The sequence below is a fragment of the Rhinatrema bivittatum genome, chromosome 18 (genome assembly GCF_901001135.1).
Source record: "Rhinatrema bivittatum chromosome 18, aRhiBiv1.1, whole genome shotgun sequence".
Classification (NCBI taxonomy): Eukaryota; Metazoa; Chordata; class Amphibia; order Gymnophiona; family Rhinatrematidae; genus Rhinatrema; species Rhinatrema bivittatum.
In genome coordinates this window covers 5,104,064-5,118,429 of record NC_042632.1, presented here as the reverse complement: position 1 = coordinate 5,118,429, position 14,366 = coordinate 5,104,064, and the positions used below count along the sequence as shown (strand labels likewise).

At 48.0% G+C, this 14,366-nt stretch overlaps 1 protein-coding gene across 3 annotated transcripts in view; it reads right to left on the bottom strand.

Annotated features, from left to right (window-relative positions):
• SLC23A1 (solute carrier family 23 member 1) overlaps positions 1-14,366 on the bottom strand; it is an 896,619-nt gene that overhangs the window by 354,725 nt on the left and 527,528 nt on the right. For all 3 annotated transcript variants that reach the window (XM_029583351.1, XM_029583353.1, XM_029583352.1), the window contains exon 9: positions 10,700-10,847. In XM_029583351.1, coding sequence (XP_029439211.1) covers positions 10,700-10,847 — 148 coding nt within the window. The remainder of the gene's footprint in view (positions 1-10,699; positions 10,848-14,366) is intronic.

The window sequence follows — 14,366 nt, the reverse complement described above, 5'->3', positions numbered from 1 at the left end:
TCCACTATTTTTCCTGGCACTGAAGTCAGGCTAACTGGTCTGTGGTTTCCTGGATCGCCCCTAGAGCCCTTTTTAAATGTTGGGGTTACATTTGCTATCCTCCAGTCTTCAGGTACAATGGATGATTTTAATGATAGGTTACAAATTTGTACTAATAGGTCTGAAATTTCATTTTTTAGTTCCTTCAGAACTCTGGGGTGTATACCATCCGGTCCAGGTGATTTACTACTCTTCAGTTTGTCAATCAGGTCTACCACATCTTCTAGGTTCACCGTGATTTGATTCAGTCCATCTGAATCATTACCCATGAAAACCTTCTCCATTATGGGTACCTCCCCAACATCCTCTTCAGTAAACACCGAAGCAAAGAAATCATTTAATCTTTCCACGATGGCCTTATCTTCTCTAAGTGCCCCTTTAACCCCTCGGTCATCTAACGGTCCAACTGACTCCCTCACAGGCTTTCTGCTTTGGATATATTTTAAAAAGTTTTTACTGTGAGTTTTTGCCTCTACAGCCAACTTCTTTTCAAATTCTCTCTTAGCCTGTCTTATCAATGTCTTACATTTAACTTGCCAACATTTATGCTTTATCCTATTTTCTTCTGTTGGATCCTTCTTCCAATTTTTGAATGAAGATCTTTTGGCTAAAATAGCTTCTTTCACCTCCCCTTTTAACCATGCCGGTAATCGTTTTGCCTTCTTTCCACCTTTCTTAATGTGTGGAATACATCTAGACTGTGCTTCTAGAATGGTATTTTTTAACAATGACCACGCCTCTTGGACGTTTTTTACTTTTGTAGCTGCTCCTTTCAGTTTTTTTCTAACAATTTTTCTCATTTTATCAAAGTTTCCCTTTTGAAAGTTTAGCACGAGAGCCTTGGATTTGCACACTGTTCCTCTTCCATTCATTAAATCAAATTTGATCATATTATGATCACTATTGCCAAGCGGCCCCACCACCGTTACCTCTCTCACCAAGTCCTGTGCTCCACTGAGAATTAGATCTAAAATTGTTCCCTCTCTTGTCGGTTCCTGAACCAATTGCTCCATAAAGCTATCATTTATTCCATCCAGGAACGTTATCTCTCTAGCGTGTCCCGATGATACATTTAGCCAGTCAATATTGGGGTAATTGAAGTCTAAATACAAAAGATCTCTTAATGGGTAACCCCACGAGTACAGTAAACTATATTGAAATACGTGGTGTTTAGAATTTTGAAAAAACTTCAACGCTGTGCATATCAATATTTACTTATGAATTTAAGGACCATCATACCACCCCAGTGCTCACAAGTCAGACTTGCATTTCATGCACTTCATTAGGGTCACTTTTAATGAATTGGTCCACAGCTACGAGATGAATGACCCCGACAACGGATGAATAAGGGAAGTTGTTTCTTTCTTTTTTAAACTTATAACGAAAAAATCCATAAAAATTGAACTGAGCTATGTGGACCAATTGATTAAAAGTGACCCTAATGAAGTGCATGAAATGCAAGTCTGACTTGTGAGCACTGGGGTGGTATGATGGTCCTTAAATTCATAAGTAAATATTGATATGCACAGCGTTGAAGTTTTTTCAAAATTCTAAACACCACGTATTTCAATATAGGTAATTGAAGACTCCCATTATTACCACACTATCAATTTGGTTAGCTTCCCTAATTTCTCTTAGCATTTCACTGTCCGTCTCACCATCCTGACCAGGTGGTCGGTAGTATACCCCTATCACTATAGTCTTCCCCGACACACAAGGGATTTCTACCCATAAAGATTCAATTTTGTATTTAGTCTCATGCAGGATGTTTATCCTGTTGGACTCTATGCTATCCCGGACATAAAGTGCCACACCTCCTCCCGGGTGCTCCTCTCTGTCATTGCGATATAATTTGTACCCCGGTATAGTACTGTCCCATTGGTTGTCCTCTTTCCACCATGTCTCTGAGATGCCAATTAAGTCTATGTCATCATTCACTGCTATACATTCTAATTCTCCCATCTTACTTCTTAGACTTCTGGCATTAGCATACAAACATTTCAAAGTTTGTTTTTTGTTTGTATTTTCATTCTCCTTTTTAATTGTTAGGGATAAGTTAGAATTTTTTAGCTCAGGTGAGTTTTTAGTTACAGGCACTTGGACTATTTTTCTAATTATTGGAACCTCACTGTCGGGTTGCCCTAATTCTAATGCATCATTAGTATCCTTTGAAGATACCTCTCTCCGAACCATGCGCTGCTGAGCGACTGTCGGCTTTCCCCTTTGTTCTAGTTTAAAAGCTGCTCTATCTCCTTTTAAAAGGTTAGTGCCAGCAGTCTGGTTCCACCCTGGTTAAGGTGGAGACCATCCTTCGGAAGAGACTCCCCCTTCCCCAAAAGGTTCCCCAGTTCCTAACAAAACTGAATCCCTCTTCCTTGCACCATCGTCTCATCCACGCATTGAGACTCCGGAGCTCTGCCTGCCTCTGGTGACCTGCGCGTGGAACAGGGAGTATTTCAGAGAATGCTACCCTGGAGGTTCTGGATTTAAGCTTTCTACCTAAGAGCCTAAATTTGGCTTCCAGAACCTCCCTCCCACATTTTCCTATGTCGTTGGTGCTCACATGTACCACAACAGCCGGCTCCTCCCCAGCACTGTCTAAAATCCTATCTAGGTGACGCGTGAGGTCTGCCACCTTCGCACCAGGTAGGCATGTTACCAGGTGATCTTCATGCCCACCAGCCACCCAGCTATCTACATTCCTAATAATCGAATCACCAACTATGACGGCCGACCTAACCCTTCCCTTCTGGGCAGTAGGCCTTGGGGAGATATCCTCAGGGCGAAAGGACAATGTATCACCTGGAGAGCAAGTCCTTGCTACAGGATCTTTTCCTGCTGCACCTGGTTGGTGCTCTCCCATCATGAGACCTTCTTCCTCCAAGGCAGCACAAGGGCTGCCAGTCTGAAGTTGGGACTTGACTACTATGTCCCTGAAGCTCTCATCTATATACCTCTCTGTCTGCCTCAGCTCCTCCAGGTCTGCCACTCTAGCCTCCAGAGATCGGACTCGTTCTCTGAGAGCCAGGAGCTCTTTGCATCGCAGATCTCCTACACCTCGAGATCTCCTTGAGGTGTAGGAGACCGGTGCGGAGTGTTAGTGGCCAAGTACGAGTGGAAATGGTTCCTGAAAGTGGGGTCCCCTGAATCGAAGACACACGTAAGGGGGGTTTCTGAGGTTGGACCCCAAGCTGGAGTTGCTCTACCAGGTCCCGGAGGATAAAGTTCCCTCCGGCTCCGGAGTCCACCAGGGCTAGGGTATCGAAGTTCCCATCCGGGAGAATCAAGGTTACTGGAACAGTACACGGGGAGGCAGAGGTGGTGTTACCTAGAGTTAACTCCCTGACTGACTTTAGGTCCAAGCGTTTCCCAGACGCTCATGACAGCGGGCAAGGAAATGCCCCTTGCCCCCGCAATAAAAACACAGGCCCCGGGCCCAGCACCTTCGTCTCTCCTCTTGGGAAATCATACCCCGGCCCAACTGCATGGGTTCTGCATTGTATAGCCCCGGGGAGGCCGGAGGAGAATGCCTTTTTCGGGGAGGCGTGGTTCCGGAATCCCCGAGTTCTCGAGTGGGTCTCCTCTCCCGGAACTGGCATTGGATGCGGCGGTCTACGCAGCCAGCCAGGTCATTAAGATCATTCGTCGTCCGGGAGATCCCTGGCCGCCAACTCATCCTGAAGTCATGGAGAGAGCCCCTCCAGGTATATGCCATGCAGGCTATTGCTTCTCCAGTTCAGCTCAGCAGCCAGGGTCTGAAACTCTACGGCGTACTCCGCCAAGGGACGGTTACCCTGCTGTAGCTGGAGTAATTCAGACACGGCCATGGGTCTGCAGGAGGGCTCATCAAAGATCCGTCGGAAAAAAGTGATGAACTGAACTAAGTTGGTTAAGCGAGGATCCTGGTGCTCCCATAGGGAAGAGGTCCGAGCCAATGGCCTCCCCTCCAATAGGGATATAATGTAGCTCGTTTTGATCTGGTCAGTGGGAAACTGCGCTGGTAATATGTTGAAGTGGATATAACATTGGTTCAAGAAACCGTGACACATTTTTGCATCCCCTGAGTACCGCGAAGGCGCTGGCATCTGTATGGGCACAGACGGCCCTGCATTAGGGATGGCTACCGGTACAGGGGAACCGGAAGCGGCGGCTCCTTCCACCCGGTCCACTAACCTCTGCACAGTTGCCACCAGTGAGTTGAGGCAAGTTTCCTGCTGATGCAACCTCTGAGCAATTCCTGGGATGGCTTTCAAGGTCAAGAGGTCTGCCAGGTCCATGGCCTTGCAAACTGTTATGTTTGTGGACCCTTGGGCCGGCTGAGACTGCAGGTGTCGTGCTGTGGATACCCATAGTGGGCGTTGCGGCCGGGAGGCGGTGCTGAGGAGAGACTTCGAAGACGGCTTCATCACTGGAAGCCCAAGGTCCCCCCAGGAGGAGCCCATAGGGACCCGGGTCTCTTGGTCTTAGGTGGATCCTATGTGACCAAGGATCAGAAGAGCAGCCTGCTGAGGTAATCCAACAATGAGATGGCACCCAGGAGGTCAAGAGAGACTTCACCCTTGGAAGCCCGAGGTCCCCCCGGGAGGAGCCCGTGAGGACCTGAGCCACTGGGGCTTAGGAGAACCCTCTGGGCAGGGAAGAACAAGTACCTGTGGCAGTGGGAAGAGACAAAACCGAAGTCCAGGAACAAGCCAAGGTTGGGAGCCAGAAGTCAGATGTCGGTTGCCAAAACCAGGGACGGAAGCAGGAGCTGGAGTCGAAGAACAAAGCAAGGTCAGGAGCCAGGAATCAGACAGCAGATGCCAAAACCAGGGACGGAAGCAGAAGCCAGAGTCGAAGAACAAAGCAAGGTCAGGAGCCAGGAATCAGACATCAGGAACAAGCAGGAACTGGGAAGCAGGAAGCACAACTAGCTACTCCGAAGAGTCAACCTCGTTGCAAGGCACTGGCTAGTTGTGACTGCCGGGTTTAAATAACCCGGCAGCGTCTGATGTCAGTAGGGAGGTGTCCTCTGTTTTCCTGCGCTGGCCCCTTAAATAGAGAGCCCCTGTGTGTGCGTGCACCTAGGAGGCAGGGCCAGCGGCGGATCGCCGGCGGCGTCTCCCTCACAGGGGGGGACGTCGCAGTAGGCCGCGTCTCAGGCCTGGGCGGCCGCATCTTGGGTTCGGCGGGCTGGAGGGGGCTTCCGTGGGCAGAGTGGACCGGGTGGTGAGTGGAGATCCCGGGGCACGACCCGGGATCGCATCACGCCAAGCCCTAGGGGAGGCCTGATGGCTTTCCCCGTTCCCTCCGAGGCCGCTCCGAAATCAGAGCGGCCTCGGAGGGAACTTTCCTTTCACTCCCCCCACCTTCCCCTCCCTTCCCCTATCTAACGCACCCCCCTACCTCTATTCCTCTGGCAGGCATAACTTGCACGCTCCAGCCGGCTGCCGGCGCGCCATCCCCCAGCACAGCCGTTGTGCCGGAGGACTCGGGACCACCCCGGCCCCGCCCCCAGACCTCCCCAGACCGCTACCGCGCCCCTGGCCCTGCCCCCTTCCCACCCCTTTTTCAAAGCCCCGGGACATATGCATGTAACCCTTTGAAAATCTACCCCTAGTTGTATATGATTTGTATATTTTCCGCTCTTTATATTATTTTCTATATTTTTGTGAGAGAGGTCACTGTTTTCCTTTGTTATATTTTTTTTCCTTGTTGGTCTCCTCTTACATCCCCCATCTCCTTATGTTCCTCTCAGTTGATCCTCTAACCTCCAAACCACTTTTATAACCCCAGTTGATCCTCTGTCATCTCCCCCCTTTCTCACATCCCATCCTCCCATCTTACCTTTCTCTCACATCCTCCAGCTGATCCCCTTTCATGCCCAGCTCCTCTTTTAAATGCTCCAGTTGATCCTCTCACCCTCTATAGCCAATCTCTCTCCAGCTGATCTAACCCTCAAGCTTATCCTTCCTCCAAGCATCCCTCTTCCTAGGGTCAGCAGCAACATTTTCCTTTGGGCCCTGGGCCAAAGTTGGATGACAACTAGTGAGAAGAAATGGCAGACTAATGCAGGGGCAACACTTTTTTTCTTGGGTAGGTCCAGTGATGGGTGAGGAAAAGAGCAGTGGTCATCTTAGGGGACCATGCACACTCAGACCACCCTTCCTCTCATGGATGGTCTATGTGATTTGCAAGTGGCAGCAGCATACTAATGAAAGTCAGTACAGGACCAGTGGGACAGTGCAAGCTCACAGTCACTGCAGCAGCCCTGCTCGCTACTCATGCAGGTCTTCTGTTAGGATTTGTAAGTAAGTGGGCCCTTTGGCCAAGGTGAGAGGTGGTACCACCCAGGGGAGGAGCCCCGCTGAGCCTCACCATCGAGACGTGGAGCCTCAGCTGTGGGATGATATACAGCAGATGTATAGGTGGAGAAAGTGAGGGTGACCCCAAGAGGTGGGCCACGGGATGACAGCGAAGATGCTGATGTCAGATTCTGCAGACTCAGTTCGTATCACAACAGTCAGACAATAGCTGCAGCACTACCCGAGGAGCGGGGGGCTGGGGAAGGTTACAGTCACTGTAATATACTGGGTCCGTAGAGATGGTAGACAAGAGGATTCCTTGGTGGGAGAACATGGCAGTGGTCCGCAGAGCGGAGTACACTGGCGAGGGTCCCTCTAGGGATATCACAGCACAGGTTCACAGAGCAAGGTAGACCCGGAGGTGGCTCCTCTAGAATCATGGCAATGGTCCGCAGAGCAGGGTACACCGGAGAGAATTCCCACGTAGATATCAACAACAGGATTCTACAGCATGGTACTCACAGCAACTGAAGACAAGAATTAGTTCTGTAGAAAACCTCGGGAAATGAGGCAGGCAGGAGTCTGGTTGAAAGGCCCTTCGAGGAGCGGATAGCCAAGAGACGAGAGAGGGTCCCCGAGGAGCGGGTACCCGATGGTCTCACACCATAGAAACAGGAACCGGAACAATGCAGTGAGAGTAGGTAGATACAGTAAGTGAACTTGTTGCCAAGTCGCTGGCTGTCTGGGCTGGCGAGTTTAAATATCGGAATTGAGTGACGTCATCTGATGGGGATGCCCCCGAGGTTCCCGCCATGATGTGGTGAAAGCAGGTCGGGGAGCGTGCACGCGTGCCTAGGAAACCCCGAGGGTAAGATGGAGGTCAGCAGCGTCCATGCTGCTCTGGTAGGTCCGGGAACGGAGGCTGGAAGGCCAGTGGTAGCTGGCAGAGGCCGCGAGTTCACCCAATGGAGCCAAGGTAGCAAAAAGAGAGGAGAGCAGAAGCGGTCGCAGCCATCTGCGGCCGCGGAGCGTAACATCTTGTTACCACAGAAACTCATGCAAACACAGGGCCTGTGTGCTGGCTCATAGGCTCCACGCTGATATTTCCTACTAATGCTGATACTGGTGCCTGAAGAGCACTACCCTTTGAGGCACTTGTGAGCCCAGCTGAAGGTTTTGGGATCCCATTTGAGATCCCGACCCACAGTTCGGGAAGCCCTAGTTTATGAGGATGGTTAATGTAATAACATTTTATAAAACAAAGTATATGAGGGTGGGTTGCTTGAAAGCCAAGAGCTGAGTGGACTGACAATTACCAACCCTCCCTCCACTTCCTCAACCCCTGGACCTAATGTCTCAAGTTTAATGGAGGGTCCAATATGGTCCAAGGAAACGTTTGCAACCCTTTTTGTGAGAGCATAAACTTTGTAGAGATATCAGCTCTATGCCTCTGTACATGGCTGTGAATAGATCATGTATGAAATGTGATATCACTAAACTCAGAACATAGTAATGCTGAATATGACTACATCACCAAACATTTCATTGTACCAACATTAAAATCCTGAGATCATTTTAAGGGCAATTTTCAAAGGGATTTCTGAAAGGTAAAAAGTATTTTACTGCAGAAAATGTCTCACCCTGCGTGGAGGTAAAAGTGCATGCATACTTGCACCAGAACTGTAGTGTGGGCACTCATGGGGTGGGTTTAGGTTGGGGGGGAAATTACAGGGTCAATATCCAGATGGTTTGTCTGGCTATATTTGGGATTTAGCTGGAAAAACAGCAGATTTTAAATTTCCTGCTCTGCTGAATATCTCCAATTTTATCCAGCTGTTTACTCAGAAACAAAGTAGCTGGATAAGTTGGAGGCAGTCTGGGGGCATTCCAGGGTTGTTAAATAAATTAGCAGGATAATGGCTAAATCTGGTCATTCTAGAGAGCAGTCTAAACGTTAGCCAGATAAAATCCAGGTAAGCCAGATAAACTTATCTGGCTACATTCAGCATAGCATTGCTCCATGACAATTTGTCTGATTAACTTTAGCTGCTCACCGTGCTGCTGAATATTGACCTCTATGTACTAGAGATGTGAATCGTGTGCCCGATCGTCTTAAAGATCGAAATCGTCTGGCAGGAGAAGAAAATTGTATTTGGCACGATTTTTTAGCTAAAAAATCGTTTTTTCCGATTAGTGCGCACTAACGGGAGTTAGTGTGCACTAACAGAAAATGATACAATTTGACACTTTTCAGGTCAGTTAAGGTCAGTTTAGGAATGAATATGTATTCCTATTGGCTGCCCTCTTATTTATTCATGTTACCAAGGTTCCCACTGACAATATATGGGGGATGGGAAATGGAAACAGTTGGTAGCTTGACAAAAAAAGTAATGTGATCAGTCAATATGACTAGAACTTGTGCCCTATCCCTGATACCGGGAGTGTTGTGATCTTCCTGCATGCAGTGCCGTATCCCTGATACTGGGAGTGTTGTGATCTTCCTGTACACAGTGCCCTATGCCTGATACTGGGAAGTGTTGTGATCTTCCTGCACTCAGTGCCCTATCCCTGATACTGGGAGTTTTGTGATCTTCCTGCACACAGTGCCCTAACCCTGATACCGGGAGTGTTGTGATCTTCCTGCATGCAGTGCCTATCCCTAATACCGGGAGTGTTGTGATCTTCCTGCACACAGTGCCCTATCCCTGATACCGGGAGTGTTGTGATCTTCCTGCATGCAGTGCCGTATCCCTGATACTGGGAGTGTTGTGATCTTCCTGCACGCAGTGCCCTATCCCTGATACCAGGGGTGTTGTGATCTTCCTGCATGCAGTGCCCTATCCCTAATACCAGGAGTGTTGTGATCTTCCTGCACACAGTGCCCTATCCCTGTTACCGGGAGTGTTGTGATCTTCCTGCATGCAGTGCCGTATCCCTGCTCAGTGCAGGAAGATCACAACACCCCCGGTATCAGGGTTAGGGCACTGTGTGCAGGAAGATCACAACACTCCCGGTATCAGGGTTAGGGCACTGCGTGCAGGAAGATCACAACACTCCCAGTATTAGGGTTAGGGCACTGTGTGCAGGAAGATCACAACACTCCTGGTATTAGGGATAGGGCACTGCATGCAGGAAGATCACAACACTCCCAGTATCAGGGATAGGGCACTGTGTGCAGGAAGATCACAACACTCCCAGTATCAGGGATAGGGCACTGCGTGCAGGAAGATCACAACACTCCCGGTATCAGGGATAGGGCACGGTGTGCAGGAAGATCACAACACTCCTGGTATTAGGGATAGGGCACTGCGTGCAGGAAGATCACAACACTCATGGTATTAGGGATAGGGCACTGCATGCAGGAAGATCACAACACTCCCGGTATCAGGGATAGGGCACTGTGTGCAGGAAGATCACAACACTCCTGGTATTAGGGATAGGGCACTGCATGCAGGAAGATCACAACACTCCCAGTATCAGGGATAGGGCACTGTGTGCAGGAAGATCACAACACTCCCAGTATCAAGGATAGGGCACAAGTTCTAGTCACATTGACTGATCACATTACTTTTTTTGTCAAGCTACCAACCGTTTCCATTTCCCATCCCCCCAACCATCACCTCAGTGGGAACCTTGGTAACATCAATAAATAAGAGGACAGCCAGCCAATAGGAATACATATTCATTCCTAAATTGACCTTAACTGACCTGAAAAGTGTCAATTTGTATCATTTTCTGTTAGTGCGCACTAACAATGGTTAGTGCGCACTAACTCCCGTTAGTGCGCACTAACCCGATTTAACGATTTTTAACAATAAATCATTAGAATTCCTATTGTATCGTGTTCTTTAACGATTTAAGACGATATTAAAATTATCGGACGAAGCAAAGATAAAATTATCGGATGATAATTTTAATCGTTGAAAAACGATTCACATCCCTACTATGTACATGGTTTTCAAAACTATGCATGTACTTTTTTTTGGAAATAGTATCAGCAGAAAAGGAAGTACTCCAAAGGTAATTCCTTGGGGCAATTATTTAAGTAAAAGTACATGCATATTTTTCCTTTAAAAATTGCTGCAAAGATGGAGGGTAAAAAGTACTCATGAACGTTGCAGCAATGTTGGCATTTTGAAAATGTTCCTCCTTTAGGATGTGGCATCACAGGAAGAACAGAACTTCTAGCCATGCAACACTGCCCCTGATACTACCCTACAGCATCAAGCAGAAGAACAGCACATTTAAAGAGTGTCCCCTAAAATTGCCATGAAGCAAAGATAAAGGTTACTAAACAGATATTATAATCTGATGGAATTAGATCTGAAGTAGAGAGAGAATGAAATAAAGAATGAAATGGTCACATGGTGCAGTACCTGTTAATAGCATGTACAGGTGGGGCTGGTGCTCCAGCCAGGCGTGCACAAGCATAATAATCGCCAATTGACTCAATAATTCCAGCCACGGTAGCACTGAACATGCCTAAAACCCCTGCAATTGTTATTGTAGGCAATCCCCACTGACCTGTATCAAAACAGAAGAAGATAAAGCATTATAGTAGCTCAAAGTAAAACACGGTACTACACATAAGTTATTGTCACTTATCCCACTAGGTCAAACACACAACTGAAGGAATATGTTAGATCCTCACTCATACATATACAATACAACATAGAGGCATCGATTAATCATATATTGCTGTTTAATCACAATTCTATAGAAAATACATTTAAATACAAGTGCAGTAACTATAAATGACTTACATAAATACAATCATTAATACATCTTAGTCCAACGACAAAATGTCACTCTTTTTGCATACCAAACCCTTTAAAAATATCCATCATCACACCCCCATACATATCACATTCACACACCATATCCATAATATAAAATCCCATATTTTTTAGCTGAATCGGCAGTGTCGCATCAGGCAGCCATGTGGTGAGTTTTGTGTGAGTAGAATGTACTTTATAGTAATGATTGTTGGATTTAACAATTAAGCATAGATTTAATAAATTTGGAATGTTTTATTTGATTTTGATTTATAGATGACATGTGCAGTGTCAAATCAGAGAGTTCTTGTGAATAAGGATTTTGCCGGTGTGTCTAGCAGAATAAAGTGGTCTATTGTAACATTTATAAGTGTCAACAATGGTAGACAATGTGATGTTACCATGCAGGTAAGAGCAGTTACAATAATTGTAACAAATTTTTAGTTGTGAGTTAATGGATATATAAACATTTGAATTGCTTCCTTCCAGAGATGATTTGGTGAGGATTTGAAATATTGCTATAAGAAATGCATCTGAATGTTTATGAAGATGGTTTGACACCTGGCTATGAAGATCTTGAACCTAATTCATTTAATGGTTATGAGCGAACATTTAAGCATTCGAAGTGCAGTTCATTAAAAGGGTATAAACTGGATATTAATTGATGTACTGAGACTTCCATATTATGAAGAAATATAGAGGATCCTGATATAGTGTCGGGAAAGATGTTTGTGGATATCTTAGGGAATTTAACTTACATTATATCTAATTATGTGAATACGGGGTTTTATATTATGGATGTGGTGTATGAATGTAATATATATCGGGATGTGATTGTTAATTGTTGCGAACGTGGACCCTTGGCCTGAGGTGGTGTTGACACTACCTGTGGGGGAGACCCAGTGTCGGGAGGCGAGACCGGACAGGAAGCAGAGGCCAGCAAGAACTTCACCACTACCAGCCCACATTCCCCACAGGTTGAGCCCTTAGGTGCCGGGGCTGGCTGGTCTTAGGTGGGCCTCTGCATGGATGATCCCATGTAACATGGCCAGACGAGGCGGGCAGCAACCAGGAGCCAGAGGTCTGAGGCAGACAGCATAAGACGAGGTCAAGTTTGGTTCGAAGGCCGGAGGCAGGCGGCAGAAGACATGGTCAGGTCCCGTCCAGAGGTCAGAGGCAGGCAGCAGGCGACAAGGTCAAGGAGCAATCCAGGTCAAGAGCCAAGGTCCATCTGAGGGAATAGGAGCAAGGAACAGGAACGTGAGAACTGGAGCTGGGATTCTGGAACAGAAGCAGGAACAGAAACTGGAGACTAGTACCGGCACAGGAACGCAAGAATAGGATCAGGAACAGCAACTCAGGAACACTGGCAAAAGACAGCGAGGAGATCTGTTGCCAAGGCAAGCTCTGACTGTCAGAGCTTGCCTTACATACCCAGGGCCGCTGCAGTCACTAGGGGCCGCGAGAGCTTTTCCCGCCATGGCCCCTTTAAATTCCTGAGAGACACGTGCACACACCTAGGAGTGGGGGCCAAGGAAGAAGGCGGTGGTGGCGTGGTCGGTGCGGTGGTGTACCCCCACCATGGATGGGAGGCAGCAGGAGAGGGCGGAAGACCATCCTGAGTTGAGTAGGGTGACCGGGAGATGGCAGGGCCACAACGGCGGCTGCCCGCCTCGGCCAAGGTGAGGAGGGCCAAGGTCAGGGCCCTGCGTAAGGTAGGGACTGCCGGCCTGCAGCCGGTAATTGTAACAGTACCCCCCCTTATGGCCCCTCCCTGGAGGCCTGGGCTTACCGGGATGAGAAGCGTGGAACTGTCACAGAAGTTCTTTATCCTGGATATGGGTAACTGGCTCCCATTAATTTTCTTTGGGGCCGTAACCTTCCCAGGAAAAGTACACCCATTTTCGGCCTCTCTTCCGGACATCTAGGATTTTACGTACATGTAGGTAGGGTCTGGATCTGAAGTGAGCGGAGGAGGTTCGGGAGGTTTGCGTGAAGGCCATGATAGGACCAGGGATTTTAGTGACACGTGGAATGTGTTGTGGATCCTTAAGGAAGGTGGCAGGTAGAGCTGATATGATACTGATCCAACACGTCTGGCAACTGAGAAAGGGCTGATAAATTTCGAAGCCAGGTGCTGAGAGGGTAGTTTCGGGCATATGTGGTATGTGCTTAGCCATATTATCTCCAGGATGGAACACCAGGGCTGGCCTGCGATGGACATTGGTCATTCTTTTGGCAATTTTGGCAGCCTCTTGGAACATTTTGGAAGTGCAGGTCCACACCGCATGTAGAGCCTGAGTGGTGGCTCAGGCAGCTGGCGAGGAGACGGACAATCGCTTAGGCAGAGGTGGCTGAGGCTATCAGCCGTAAACAATAAAGAAAGGTGAGGCTCCTGTTGTGACCGTCGCTGCCCGACGTCTCCACTCCTGTTAGCGCTCTCCTCCTCCAGAGGGAAGGAGTAGTAATCTGTTAGTGCTCTCCTCCTCCAGGGGGGGGAGAGTCAGCAATCTGCTGTCACTCACCCCGCCAGGAGGGTGGAGTAGCAACTGTTCTGCTTTTCTCTTGAAAGGAGGAGGAGTAGCAATCTGTTATGATCTGCTCCTCCAGAAGGGAGGAGTTAGCTATCTGTAGTGCTGACCCCGCCAGGAGGGCAGAGTTAGTAGTTCCTGTAAGAAAGGAAGGTAGCAAGCTGTTATGCGCCAACTCCCCAGGGAAGAGGAGTTGGCAATATGTTCTATGATATTCTTCTGAGGATAGGAGCTAACAATAGGATATTGTACTTCGCTACTGAGATAGCAATCAATCATGCCTCCTCTATGAAGTAGCAATCTGTTATATATAGGCTGCTGGCAAGTCCCAAAGAAAGAGAAGGAAGTTGTCTATATAATACTTCCGTGAGCGGTGTTAGTGGTCTGTAGTGGTTGGCTCTCACAGCGAGATAGTAGTATAAGGAATGACCACTAAGAGGAAATGGTGAATCCCTGGGCCGATGGCAGATGACAGCACCCCCAGGAGGAGATCCTGAGAGGAACCACCGGCTAGGCTAGAATATGAAGTAAAAACAAATAGTTCTTTAAGCTGGAAGCTGGACCACCAGAGGTGGCAGTAGAGAGTCGAGGTAGTGGTATTAGAGTTGGGAAGGTCCACTACGAAGTCCATGGAGACGTGGACCCAAGGCACCTTCGGGGTGGGTAATGGTTGAAGAAGCCCCCACGGCCATCCCACCAGGGCCTTCTGTTGGGCACATGTGGGTCAGGAGTCCATA